The sequence below is a fragment of the Perca fluviatilis genome, chromosome 12 (assembly GCF_010015445.1).
Source record: "Perca fluviatilis chromosome 12, GENO_Pfluv_1.0, whole genome shotgun sequence".
Taxonomy (NCBI): Eukaryota; Metazoa; Chordata; class Actinopteri; order Perciformes; family Percidae; genus Perca; species Perca fluviatilis.
In genome coordinates this window covers 4,284,232-4,298,759 of record NC_053123.1, presented here as the reverse complement: position 1 = coordinate 4,298,759, position 14,528 = coordinate 4,284,232, and the positions used below count along the sequence as shown (strand labels likewise).

Genomic DNA, 14,528 nt, shown 5'->3' with positions numbered 1-14,528 from the left:
ACACTTGTTTTGACTTTCCAACACATTTATTTAGGAACATAACTCCTAAAATAGCCTACTAGTGAATATTTATCCAGGGTGCTGTCGATTTAAATTTAACAGCATGCTGACGAGGAGACACAGTTTTTCCACAACACTAATGTTAGAGGTGTGCAAGCATTCATAAGAACCCACAAAATCAGATTTTGTACATTTGTAAGTTTTCGGACAAAAATCTGCAATACGTATGAAACGGCTTTCAAGATCATTATTATATAACTAGTACGGATGTTTTGGTTGTTATGTGTAGAACATTGGAAATACATGTGGCTCAGATTTGATTAATCCTTTCGACGAAATTGTCCTCTTGTCCTCAGAGCTCTGTGATGAACTGGTTGGTAAATCAACAAACCCAAAAGCTGCAGTTGTTGGCCTGCTCATGAGGGAAAATCCACAGCTGACTGGGTACAGCATGAAGAGACGGTTTTCCTCATACCAAAAACAAGCAAACAAGCAAAGAAAGTGATTGCTTGTTAGAAAAGCATGCTGATATTGCTTCTTGTATTTCTTATATTAGAAAATTCACGGTGTAGTAGGCAACTAGTCGTTGAGACATTTCCCAAAAAAAAATAAATCACAAATGTCAACCTCATGGTGGCAGCCTTGATAAAAAAATGTCAGTGGTTGTGAATAGGCTTTTCTTTTGTTTAAATGACTTCAGAGACAAATATTCATACGATTCAGAGTATTGTTATTGCAGTCAAAATACAGTCAAAGCCCTACCCAACATTTTCACATTACAAACCGTCAGCTACAGTTTAAGAACTTGACGCCACTAATTAATGTTTACAACTGTTTTGACACGGGTAGGGAGGGAACCAACTCCCTAAAGTACAGCAGTACTAGCGCTCTGGTATTCTGTGCTGACAGTCTTTAACGCCAAGTCAGGTTTACCAGTTTCTCTGAACCCTGTCACAGGGGGAGTAGGAAAATGTACAGCAACATAATGCTCCCACAACCTAAAACAGCAGCTTAAAACTACCAACTCTCTGCAAAAGTGCCTGACAATTCCACACAGCCACTGCTGTTTCCATGCTGGTGGGATGGCCAGGTGGTGAGCCACATCCCTCCTCCTCCTCCATCCCCCACCCACCCACCCACAGACCTAATCTAAAAACGGGGGTGCAGCAACAGCTGATCTCTCAGGAGCGTCTTTTTTTAGAACTCTTTTGCAGAACGGGCCAACTCATCAGGGCTAACATACCAGCCTGTCAAGAGGACTGCCAGTGAGGGACTTGACCCGTCTGCTTCTTAAAGGCACAGACTTTCTCTTAGCAGCACAGATGTGAGAGAACGCTGTGCCACAATTACCCTTTCATTGTTGGGAGTTGATGAGGACGAAGATGTACGTTCAAAGGGAGTCTCCTGTGTGGATATTGTGCATCCGCTGCCGCTGAATAACTGTGCGCAAACTCATCTCCTCACACCTCAGCCGGGTAACACTTCTGCCCCTGCGAATACACTGCAATGAGAAGCTACGGGAATGTGCAACCTCAGATACACTACTGCTGTGTAAACAGTCAGCTAAGCAGCTCAGAGAAGATAACATTCAAACAGCCAAACCTCGGTAAGGCCTCTGCCCTGTTACCACAGACAGTCACAGCTATGAAGAGATGACAATACATGTCAGTTAAGAGTGACACGCAAATTTGCTGAAACATCCGGGTTGGGTTAGCACAGACCCAACTTCCTCCCAACTGAAAAAAGCTTGTCAACGCTGCCCTGAATAAGGGTGATGGCTATAATTGCGGAGTTCAAGCATGCGCACAACCTAACTATAAAAAAAAATAAAAAAAAAAGGTAGCAGGCAGCAGCAACCCCGTTGATTTATTTGTGAATGAGGGAAAGAAATGGGACGCCCTATGTTCATTTCTCCTCAAAGATATATGCCCAATGTAGCTTTAGAACAGTGAACTGTCAGGGTTTGCTTTGTTTTCTGTAGCTGGTTGGCATTTAGCTTAGATATTAAACCCAAATATTGATTGTTTCACACCTCAAGGGCACAAGTCGGTCGGTATCACACTTCAAATGGGCGGACGTTAAGCCCTGAAGACACACTAGGCATTATTCCTACCACAAAACACCCATTTATCCTACACTAGACTCATCAAAATAAAGAGATTAGAAACCTCGAAAGGCTGTAAACCTGTCACAACATGACTTCAGCACCTGCCGCCAACTACCGCCTTGCATTATTAAGGGATAGCCTAACAATTCCTGCAGGTTAGCACATGGAAGGCTTATTTTGTACAGTACAGTAAACCCAATTTTAATCCGCTGTGGGTCAAAACAAAAAGAGAGCTGCCACAGCGCTGTATCCCAGTCCAGCTAAGTCAATCACGCTGAGGGTGACCATCCTTGCAACTATAAAACCTGCAGTTAAATGTCATTTTCTTTGCACCATTTATGACTCATCAATTTAATTGTTTATGTATACTGGATACCCCTTTATTTAAAATGTCCATAGAGTTGATTTTGCACATTTTAACATATGCATAGCCTACTTGCTTGCCCGACAGTTATCTTTCTCATTGGTGTAAGTTGTGTCACTGTCCCGTGGAAGTGCATGGGTGCACAGGGGAAACTTGTGTATGAAATGCTTTTCTACATGCAAACTCTCAGATCTTGGACTGAACGGGCCAACCAAAGAAGAGTTTTAAAAACACACCCTACTTGCAACTTTGTTACCAGGCAACAATAGCTAGTTTTACCTACTGTAATCAAGCATGTTTCAAAGTCTCTACAAGTGCATTTCCATAGTGTAAAAGGAAAGTAAGATATCAAATGTAAAAGCTTAGGACATACAGACAGAAATGATTATAAATGTAATATTTTGCCTTATAAAGTCTTCAACTGTATGGACAATTAAAATCAGTGGTGAAATGTAAGAGTTGAAATGCGTACAGTGGTAGTGGAGACTGGGTGTTTTTACTGGATACATTATTAATTTGGACATGAAAGTGAAAGAAACCTGGTATCGTTTAATATCGGCGACTGGCAGTCTCTCTAACGACAAATATATCAAGACTAACAGTAGCCCAATTGAACAACTCTGTCAGTGTGTAACGTGAGGTGTTGGGGTAACCCATCTTAAATAGGGACGTAAAATTCGGCTGTATAGGGGGGGGCTGAGGAGGAAGACCAGTCCATGGACTTTCAACTGTTTTGTTGAAAGTTGAAAAAAAAGGATTTATGGATTTAACGTTGTCTCCACTCACCTCTCTAGCTATGAGATTAAGGGCATCGTCCTCTGCCGTCGACCTCTCCTTCTTTGTAGATCTCTTCCGTCCTGTGCCCTGAGTCCCCATGCTTTCTCAAATATACGTTATCCACTCACTGTGTAGACAACAGCCGCACTTTGTGGTCCAAAAAGGCGCACCGAATAATCCAAACGGTAGCTTAGCTAGCGGGTCTCATGTGTCGCTAAAATGTCAAATGAAAGGCGAGGAGATGAAACAACCCGTGGCTGGTCGCGTTCACAGCATGGGTCATTGTCATACATCCGTTTTTAACACTCCTTCCTGTGTTTTGTGTGAACGGCGCAGAAACTCGGGTTCAAACCGTGTCAGCGACTGGCACCATCGGCCCCCACGTGCGCTTATTAGCAAAATCAACGAGAACCGTTCACTGTATAGCTTTCTCGCTGTCAATTTACACAATGCCCGTTACCTGTCTGTCATTCTATGGATACACACACAAACACTGACATCTTAAAAAAGAAACATTAATTGCCGCTAAACCACCATTATTACAATGTTGCTGTTGTTTCTTTAAAATAGTCTCGTGTTTATCTAGCTAGCAGCACTACGACTCCACCACCTGACGGATTCACAGCAGCAAGAGACTCGAATCTGACACCAACCAACTTCAAAGCCTGTACTCAATCAAGCTGCCTTCACGTGACGTCGGATATATGGGTTATAATAGAACATAAGGTTATTTTCGCAACGATGAACACTGGTACAGCGGCAATTCAGTATGGTACCCCAATAACCTTAATCAACACTACTAAAACAAATAGGCAATTGCACACTTGATGCCACTTTCTATACATTTCAACACTTTTTTTGGATAACTCGGATATCCTCGACATCTTTAAATTATGAATTATCATGAAATGAATTGATACTACAGAGGACTGTTTGTTTGTTTGTTTGGGTGATTTTGTACAGAAGGGGAATCTAGAAAGTGTGTTCCTTTAGCCTACGTAATTGAAACCCAAGATAGTCAGCCTATTATTCCAAGCCTAAGCTTCAAAATAATAGGCCTACAAGCTTCTCTACTTGTTCTTTCTATTTTTAAATGTCAATGTACACTTTACAGTGGGAAAAAAGAACAGTGAATTACAGTGACTTAAAGAATAAATCTTTAATTATGTTAATTTCTTGACTAAAATCACAACCACAAAAAGAGTTGCTATGACACCAGGCCCAAATCAAAGCACTTAATGAGTGAGTTTTCAGTGTCCGGAATTTACGCTACGCACCTGAATGCATCATTAACCTCTGGACGAGGACTACATGTCCAGGGGTTAAATTACTGCCAGAAACTACAGCTCCTGCATGGGCTATCGCACTCTCTCACACCCCCAGTGCTATTTTTAATGATGACCAGCGAACTCTAAAAGCAGTCTAGAGTTTCTTAAAGAGATAGAAAGTACATCAGCTCGAATGGGCACACTGTAGTAGATCCCATAGGCTTACTCCTGTATGTGTAATGGTGCAGTATATAAGTTGGTCTGGAATAGACAGTGGTGAGTTGAAATACTTCTTGTGGCATCACTGTTGTATCATTTGGATCTTCTTTTTATATAGAGAAACCTTTGTTTTATGTTTTACACTTCCTGTCACATTTTGATGTGTTATTTATTCATAATTCATATATGAAGTACTTTGTTTTGCAATCTTATAGGAACACTTTCATTTTTTTGGACTAATAAAGCACTTTTACTTTTAATTTATATAAGGCCGAACACATGGTTCTTAAAACAATCCTGTCCATCATTACATTGCCTCATGGGAAATAAAGTTTGTCCAGATTCACAACTTAGTGAGCAGTGAAAGGGTCCTGATGCAGAGCTGTTCCACCCACATTGTCCTATTTCTCTTACTGGAGAAACTGAGAGGTAGGGTAAACAGTAGCCTTCGTGTGCCTTGAAAGTATTTCATTGACCAAGTTTTTTTTATTCATTTTAATATGTTATTGATTATGATTGACAGAGACACACTTGGGCTATATCATGAGTATGGGTATACAATCACATGCTGGTAGTTTGGATTAGTCAACGATAATCGCAGTTTGTATTTGTGGTGCTAATTGGGACGGTTGTAATTTGCAGCAAAGAACTTTTCTGAATAATTTTTGTTTAAAAATCTAAAAAAAATGTGGCAATAGTTCACAAAATATCAAAACATATGAAATATATATATATATATATATATATATATATATATATATATATATATATATATATATATATATATATATATGATACATGCTCATAGACTGCAATCCTGAAATAACAGTAGATAATGCTGCAAGGACGCCCTCCTGTGTTGATACAGTGTCACGCAAGGAGACACACAGGAAGACAACAGGCCAGCTGCAGTCCATGCAGAAGCCCGTGGAACCTTTAATAAACGAACACAAAGAAAGGGACATTTCTGTGTCTGATTTCTAATTACATACACCAGCTACTTTTACCATACAACATACTTTGCAATACACGTGATGAGAAATTCATATTAAAAAAAGCATGCTCATATCATTGATAAATGATATGTGCACTCATGTATATTTCAGTGTGTGGGGTAACCATGTGGAATGGACTAAACAATGAAATCAAACAAAGTCATAATATTATACAGTTTGGAAACAATATTTGACCAATACAGAAAGGAGGGAATGTAGTCAAGGTGTATTGTTTTATGATGTTGTATCAGTGTATTTTGCATGACCTGCATTTTTTGTATGCAGTATTTTAATATTTTTTTTTGTTTCCTCTATACTATTTTTACATATTATTATTATTATTACTACTATTGTCAGGTTGCTCAAATAAGTCCCTTAAGACTCTCCAGCTGATCCAGAATGCTGCAGCGCGTGTTCTCACAAGAACTAAGAGAAGAGATCATATTTCTCCTGTATTAGCTTCTCTGCATTGGCTTCCTGTAAATTCCAGGATTGAATTTAAAATCCTTCTCCTGACCTACAAAGCTCTAAATGGTCAAGCACCATCATATCTAGAAGAGCTTCTAATACCTTATTGTCCCACTAGAGCACTGCGCTCCCAGAATGAGTTACTTGTGGTACCTAGAGTCTCTAAAAGCAGAATGGGAGCCAGAGCCTTCAGTTATCAGATTCCTCTCCTATGGAACCAGCTCCCGATCTGGGTTCGGTGGGCAGAAACTGTCACCACATTTAAGAATGAACTTAAAACTCTCCTCTTTGATAAAGCTTATAGTTAGGGAGTGAGGAGTTGCAGCGTCCGCCTAACCAGGCCCACCTGCTTCTCTTCATAGTCGTCAGATTAATAATATAACAAAAGTAGAGGGAGGCAGGCCAGCGCAGCCCGATCCGGCAGAGGAGAGTTCCAAGCCCAAACAGGCTACCTCTCCTTTTGACCTGTCTCTCTTATTTACGCTGTCATAGTTCTAGACTGCCTGGGGAATTCCTTCCTTTGACACACTGAGCTGCTCTCTCCTCTCCCTTTCTATTATCATTTGTGTGCATCCCGTCCCAGAAATGCTCGTTACTAATCCTAGCTTCTGGGGAGTTTACTCCCTGGAGTCATTATGTTTTTTCACCCAGTGTATTTCCTTGGAGAACGTTGGCACCAAGATCTTGGTTGCAGCTGTCACCGTGGTCCTGCTGCACTCCCTGCTAAGCTCTGCGGTGCCCTGCAGTGTCCTGCTGCGTCCTGCTGAACCCTGCTGCTTCCTGCTACGTCCATCCATGCTCTGCTGGGCCACACTACATCCTGTAACGCCCTGCAGCGCCCTGATATGACATGAACTACTACGACTACCATTTGAAGTCACTGTTCCATTATTAATGTGACTATTATTGCCACTGTTCATCGCATCCCCAACCGGCACCGTCAGACACCGCCTACCAAGAGCCTGGGTCTGTCCCAGGTTTCTTCCCAAGAGGGAGTTTTTCCTCGCCACTGTCGCACTGCTTGCTCTTGAGGGAATTACTGTAATTGTTGGGGCTTTGTAAATTATAGAGTGTGGTCTAGACCTACTCTATCTGTAAAGTGTCTCAAGATAACTTGTGTTATGATTTGATACTATAAATAAAATTGAATTGAATTGAATATTATGATATTGTAAAGTAGGGGCAGGGTGAAATGATTGATTTGTCTATGTTTGGGTGATATCTTAATGTTTTTATCTGAGTTCGTTTTGCCTTTCTTCAACAGTATGTTGATTGTTCTAGAGAAATAAAAAAAAAATCAAATCTATCGAACTGTATGAATACATAAGTGCATTATGAATAAACCGAACACAGCTTCTTTTTTTATCTGACAGGTAGCAGTTTAATGAACATAGCTGAGTAGAAGTGAAATAACACCAAACTTTTGAAAAAGTGTAATTCACAGTAAACCTGACCATTGATTTAACACCTATAGTCATGCTGTGTGAGGTCTAATGAGCACAAATAGTGGAGAGTTCATGTGATGACTAACTTAGACTGGCCTGGAAAGTTTTATGGCTGACTAGGGGGTGTAAACAAGGAAGTGAAATTATGTTGTTGGCCTTTTACAAGTTAGGACTGGACTTTGGTTTTACTTTTATTTTCTGTGAAAAAAAAAAAGGTCAGCTGGCACAGCATCAGACTCTCACAACAGAGACGACATATACAGTTCGGAGTATAGCTGTTGCTATTTAACTGGAATAAAGGCTGACTACGGAATCAGGGCCGGAGGACATCCTTGGACTTTTTCTGTCTTGTCCATTTGTATTTTCTCAGTCTTTTGGAGTAAAGTGAACTTTTGGATGGGGGAAAAGCTCCCCAGGGTGCCAGGAGGAGCTCAGCACCGCAGGGAGACTTTGAGTAGACCTGTGCAGACGCTCAGGGTTAAGATGGTCCTTCTGGGAAGCTCTGGCGTGGGGAAGTCCAGCCTGGCACTGCGATTTGGCAAAGATGAGTTCAGGACTACATCACCTACTGTTGGCTGTGAGTTCATGATCGGAGCTTGAGATAGCAATTGTTACACATATCAGAGTGAAATGGGTTAATACTGAAATGTAGTCAAATAAATAGTTTTTAAATGGTGTGAAATCGCTTATTTGCTGTCTCGCTGAGAGTTAAATCAGAAGATCTATACCACTCTCATGTCTGTAAGGTCAATATGAAGCTACAGTCAGGAGATGGTTAGCTTAGCATAGCAGAAAGACTAGAAGGTGGAAACAGATAGCATGGCTCTGTCGGAAGAAAACAAAAGAAAACACTTTTTACATTTTTACTCATTAACTAAATCTATGTACAATGTAAAAAACAGAAGTTGTGGTCTATTTCTTGGCGGTGAGCAGTGAATTCCTGGAGAAACCAAAACTTTGTGTTTTTAAAGCTCAGTTTTTGTACAGATTCAACAAACGAGATACAACGTGTTAAGCTTTATTGGTGCTTGCAGGCATATTTTTTAAGTTTCCAGTCTTTATGCTAAGCTAGGCTAACGACTCATGGCTGTATAGCTTCATAGGTCTAATTCACGTATTTTGTCCCTTAGTACGTTTGTTTTTGACCTATCACAAATACATTTCTAATCAAAGTCTGTGTTCAAAGTCTGCGTAGGAAGACGGCGTTCGCTGTTCGTGTCCCGTGTAAAACCAAAAGTCAACGTTGACTTATTTGAAGTAACATACCTAACTTAAGTCACAAAGCCTACATAACAAACATAGGCTATTTATTTGAAGCCCAAAACACGATCTTTTCCTTAACCTAACCAAGTCATTTTGTTTCAATATACAACGTAAACCACGTGTTTTAAACGGCTGCTGTTTCAAATGTGCGCCTGTCACTGGTACGAGGATGTGTTTCCCTTGAAACGTAATTGAGAATGCAGTTTCGTTTCATGTGAACATAGCCAGGACCAATCACTAAAGAACCAAGCCATGAATGCGCCCAGGTATCATTGTGCTGTCTGCCCCTTCAGGTGCCTACCTGACCCGAGTGGTGCATCTGAGTGACGTCACTCTTCGCTTTGAGATATGGGACACGGCAGGGCAGGAAAAATACCACAGTGTCACCCCACTTTACTACAGAGGAGCCCACGCTGCACTCCTGGTCTACGATATCAGCAAAAGGGTAAACGGAACAGACGCCTGACCGTGGAAATGACTTATCTCGTCTTATTTTGACTCATATCTTGGTGCTTATGCCGTCATGTATCCCTGTGCATGTTTGTGCCACTATAGGAAACCTTCATCAGAGCTCAAGTGTGGCTCAAAGAGCTTGAGAAACAGTACATCCCAGGATCTACGGTCATATGGCTGGTGGGCAACAAGGGAGATCTGGCACAGGATCGACAAGTCTCAGTGCAGGTACAGTACACACACAGAGGATCACCTTCCTTAGTCAAATCTACTGTATGTTTCAATCTGTGACATGCAATGTATGGTTTGTTTACATCATCATGCAGGAAGGACAGAGTCTGGCCAATGACAGGGGCTTATTTTTTACAGAGACATCAGCCCTGTCAGGGGATCAAATCTGCCAGCTGCTACTAGCTGTAGGTAAGTAAAGGGTGTTAAAGGAACTGCAATAAAGAAGTTATTTGAGACTTTTATTGCCTGAACGCAGCCTCCCAGGGTGGCTCCTAGGTTGGCTTTGCCCCATAAAATCCCACCAATCACATGCTTGGGAATATCCTAGAAGACTATGAGGGTTAAGGTTGCTGTTAGAGTGTCCTAATCTTAATAGAGGAAGCTGGATTCATATACAGTCACAGAGTGTCCACCTGACAGACTAATATCTGGGAACCAAGATCCAAGATCACTAATCTACCACTAGAGAGCAGTAGATACAAACGCACTTTATCTATAATTTCCACACAATTATTGGCAGTATGAAAAGTACAACATATTGTCACACTCACGCTTGGTTCGTCAGGTAATGTCAGTTGTCAGAATAGAAAGAAACAAAATCAGATGCACAGTTCAGTGCTCATTAAAAAGATACAAAATCTTGGTACCCTTTCCTAGACTATTATGCAAACAAATTGGATGCAAACACCCTAGATTAATGAGCCTCCTCATCATTACCCATACACCTTCTCTTTTTGCTCTTCACTCTTTCTTTCTGACTGTATTAGATGTTGCATACATGTTTTTTGTAATCCTGTTTCCATTGTTAGTAGAAAGAATTCATGTGAAAAGTATGTGATATTTGTAAAACATCATAGTCAAAAAAGCACATACACAACAGAACTCATATGTCAACTTTCTTGTTATTTATCCGTTGCGGTTTTCTGCGATTGTTTCTTTGTAGTATTAGAGACACTGTCTAAGTGTAGGTCTGAGGTGCCAGTTGGCCTCTAAGATGCCTGCATGTACTACAGCTGTGAGCGTGATGATGCCTTCAGTAACCAAGGTCTGATTTCAGCCCACAGAGTGTACGAGTGTATTGGAGCGCAGCAGGGAGGGCTTTCAGAGTGGAAGGAGACGCCACATGTGGATCTGCATCGTGGAGACACGTTCAATCCTTTTGTATCCTGCTGCAAAGTTGGACCCTAACCTCTGGCACTGTCAAATGAATTGCTTCTTGTGTTTGTTTCTCTGTCTTCATCATTTCAAAGCTGCACTGGGTAACACAGCCGATATACAAAAAACACATCTCCGAAGGCAAAAAACAAATGCTGTTAGATTCTGAATCTGTGGTTCTCTGCCTGTTTAATTCTACTAACCAGTGCACTGACAAAACACTGCATTTATCCTGCAATTTGCATTGTGGTGGAAATGTAAACAAGGAATGGATTTCCAGGTTGTTTTACTTGAGGCTAAAAGCTTCTCAATACTTTTAATGCAGTATAAGTCCTTGGCTTTTGTGTTACAGTTGTACTAGCGATCTATCTACAAGAGTTCCATTTGTTGTACTGATTTTCCTCGGTGGGTAGGGTCAATGCCCTCAGTGTGTGTCTATATGCCAGATGTTGAACTGATACCAATTACGTTCATTCAGTGTCTCCTGCCTGTGATTCATCTGAGTGGAGATCCCCTGAGCACAGTTCCGTTGAGTGTGGTTCTCTAAATTCCCTTCTTTACAATATACGCCCTGTCCAGGGTAACCTAATAATGATAATAAAAACTTTGAAAGTATTTCCATAATTTGCTGGTCTGGAGATGGAAATGATTTAATAAAGACTGGGTGTCACTCTTTCTTTTAGTGTTGTCTCTTTAGTTCTTACACCTTATGGTTAACTGAACCAGATTATAAAGAAATAGTTTTAACATTTTGCAAAATAGGCTTATTTGATGGTTTCTGTCCGAGAGTGAGACTTATATTTAATATAAGTTTTATTACTACAAGTAATGAAACAATAAAGTAAACAATTGCAGATGGAGTCAGGGTACGTTTAGCTAGCCTGGTTCCACATGAGTCACTGCCCTCATCTCTGATTTGGTCAACTATTCAACCAAATGAAGTGAGTAAAACGGAATAGCAATTGAGTTTGATTATAAGAATAGGTGGAAATCATGCGGGGGGGGGGGCTGTCCCCCATAAAACGGTTATTAAAAACCACGCTGTTGTAAATATTAAATGGATATATACTTTAAATAATTGTGTAAGTAGAACAATACAATGCATTTTAAGTTTGGAAACATTTTGAGTCCCCCTCTCACAGTGGTTTGGTCCAAAAAGTGACCATGATGCGGTGACGACAGTTAAGTTTAGGCACCAATATGATTAGTTAAGATTAGGAAAAAAATTGTGTTGAAATACCGGTCCTCTTAGGTAGTACATGCTACACTAATAATAGTAAGGTTTCCTCTGTGTACACATATCCTATTCAGGTACAATTTTTGGCTGTACTATTGGTGTCCCATTCAAAAATTGCTCGTGCGAAATGTTAAAAAATAAAGAAAGATATCTGTTCTGATTTATGCTAAGCCAGGCTAAACAGATCACAATTCCAGCTCCATACTTGACACACCAACATTAGATTGATATACTGTATATCTGTATGTGTTCCATAGACCAGGAAGTGTTGCATGTTTTATTTCTGGCATAATGCTTTATAAATGTGTAATGCAAAATAATCTGCTTTGGATTAAAATCGCTATGCATGACAACCACAATCATACATTACACAAATATTGTCCCTTTTAAAGACTCTGTTGACAATAGGTAAAATGGTATTTCTGTTTGCATTTGGCCAACGGAAGCTTCCATACAGAGTGACTTCTCTTCGCTGCAGTCCTGCTCTATGAACATATTTCTCTCATTACCACATCTGCAGAATGGCTCCAAATGTGGACTTTTTACTGCTTAGTGATTTAAGACATTGCTGAGATCTTTGATGATAATCTTCACTGAAACAGGGCTTTATCGTGATGATTGAAACCAAGCTCCTGTAAAGCCCGAGGGGCCGCTGGTCCTTGTTTGGTTTGGATGCCTCACAGAAAAAAAAAGAAAAAAAAAAAGGAACACCTCACCCTGAGTGGATGAAATGCAGTGAAATGATTTGGTTGTTAAGTGTATAAATCTTGTGAATAAAAACATTCACTACTGCTGTTTCAGATTTTGCAGATGTTGTGCAAACTCCTTGAGTGATCTCAGACCAGCTTTGATTCATTTAAAACTCTTGAACTGTAAATACAACCAAAGTGAAGTTAAATCAATGATAAAGATCTGGAATATGAAGTACAGAAGTAAACTAATGCTTCATTCTTGATTCAATTTAAAGGTTGTTTTTTGTTTTTACTTAAAGTTACGATATGCTGTATTGAGGTGACACAATAAGTAAGAAGTAGCTTAAGAATTGAAGGCTTCCTTATGTGGTTTGGAAAATTTAATAGTTATGTATATATATATATATATGTATATATCTAACTTTGAATGACAATTCTGTTTTGCACTTTTACTCTGACTACATGGGTCTTTTACAGAACAAGTTTTCCAATAGAAGTGGCCAAGCTAGAAGGGCTAACAAAGCATGTGTCTGGCGTCTCCATATTGTGTATAGAGACCACGGTTGGAACTATAGGTTACATGATGCACCAGAGAGATTTTTTTCCCATACACGACCATTCAGCTGCAAATCAATTTGTGTCATACACATTCAGAGATGACTCTCTGTACTATCACAGTTTGGGCTATTATGTTCAACGATAACGCAAATCAGTAGGCCTATATTCATTTTGTGCTATTCATGTGTTAGGGGAGTCAGCCAGTTCAGCCAGAGATGGACTCTCTTATAATCTATATCCACAACCTTCCACTTCCAGGATTGCTCTGTTGCCAGTGGAAATTCCGCCACATGTCCCTCTCTTCGGCCGGATGTCCGTCACCTTCCTCTTCCTTTGTGTTGGCGTTCTAATCTCCGGTGGATTTGTGAGGACTATGGTTAACTGCTCCTCAGATCTCTGCAGGGTAAATCCAGACAGCTAGCTAGACTATCTGTCCAATCTGAGTTTTCTGTTGCACGACTAAAACTACTTTTGAACGTACACATGTTCCACCAAAACAAGTTCCTTCCCGAGCCTATTTTGCAGAGGCACCAGGGCTTTGTCCGGCGCTTAGCACCGCCCCAGACGATTGTGATTGGTTTAAAGAAATGCCAATAAACCAGAGCACGTTTTTCTCCCATCCAGGAATGCTGTGTGGACTAGCCAGACCTTCCTCCGCAGCGCTGTGGAGGAAGGTCTGGCAAAACGAAGACTACTCTTATACAGACATTCAGCTATACTGCTGTAAAAAAGATCCGACATTGCAACGGCTTTGCTTTTTTACACTGAACCTAACAACACCAGCATTATGCTGCCCCAGTGTGTGATTTTAGACAGCAGTCAGCATTCTGAATGTAAGAGTATAACACAACAACGCCAACGTCTAGTGTGTGTGCGTGTAGTCCTGCGATGCCGGCTGTTCCTTTTACACAGACGTTGATTCGGCTCTGTCATACTTTCTCCGCTGCCGCCTTAACGGTGGAACAACTCTGTCCCTCCATTCTGTTTGCACCTTTTACAGAGAACAGCGAGGTGGAATAATGGCGCAACATTCCCGCCTTGAACAGGCGGTGTGAAAGGGGCAGCTACGGGTCCAAAATTACAAAAGCCTGAAGAACTGTTACGACGTACAGTATGCATCCACTTCTTAACTTGACAAGAAAGAAATGCCATCTTGAAAACCAATACATTTCTCTTGCTGCTTCACATAGTGATGCAACGCCGCTACATCAGGGATAAAACTCAGGGATTCAAGCATTCCATTAAGTTCATTTTAATTAGCATATAAAGCCCTCTCCAGGACTTACTAAATTACAA

General features: G+C 40.7%; 2 protein-coding genes across 23 annotated transcripts in view; one reads left to right on the top strand and one right to left on the bottom strand.

The window, feature by feature from the left end:
- lrrfip1a (leucine rich repeat (in FLII) interacting protein 1a) overlaps positions 1–3,909 on the bottom strand; it is a 58,060-nt gene extending 54,151 nt beyond the window's left edge. For 13 of the 22 annotated variants that reach the window (XM_039817622.1, XM_039817619.1, XM_039817633.1 and 10 more), the window contains exon 1: positions 3,258–3,908. In XM_039817622.1, coding sequence (XP_039673556.1) covers positions 3,258–3,347 — 90 coding nt within the window. In that variant the 5' untranslated portion in view covers positions 3,348–3,908. Of the gene's footprint in view, positions 1–3,257 lie in introns of all 22 variants that reach the window. The other 9 variants (XM_039817616.1, XM_039817615.1, XM_039817628.1 and 6 more) reach the window with 3 other exon arrangements.
- Positions 3,910–7,812: 3,903 nt separating this feature from the next.
- On the top strand, positions 7,813–11,422 carry LOC120569352 (ras-related protein Rab-17-like). Its single transcript, XM_039817223.1, has 5 exons — positions 7,813–8,220; positions 9,200–9,351; positions 9,462–9,587; positions 9,686–9,779; positions 10,648–11,422. Exons 1-5 carry the CDS (start codon positions 8,040–8,042, stop codon positions 10,776–10,778), a joined length of 684 nt encoding a protein of 227 aa, XP_039673157.1. The 5' UTR covers positions 7,813–8,039; the 3' UTR covers positions 10,779–11,422.
- The last annotated feature ends 3,106 nt before the right edge of the window (positions 11,423–14,528 follow it).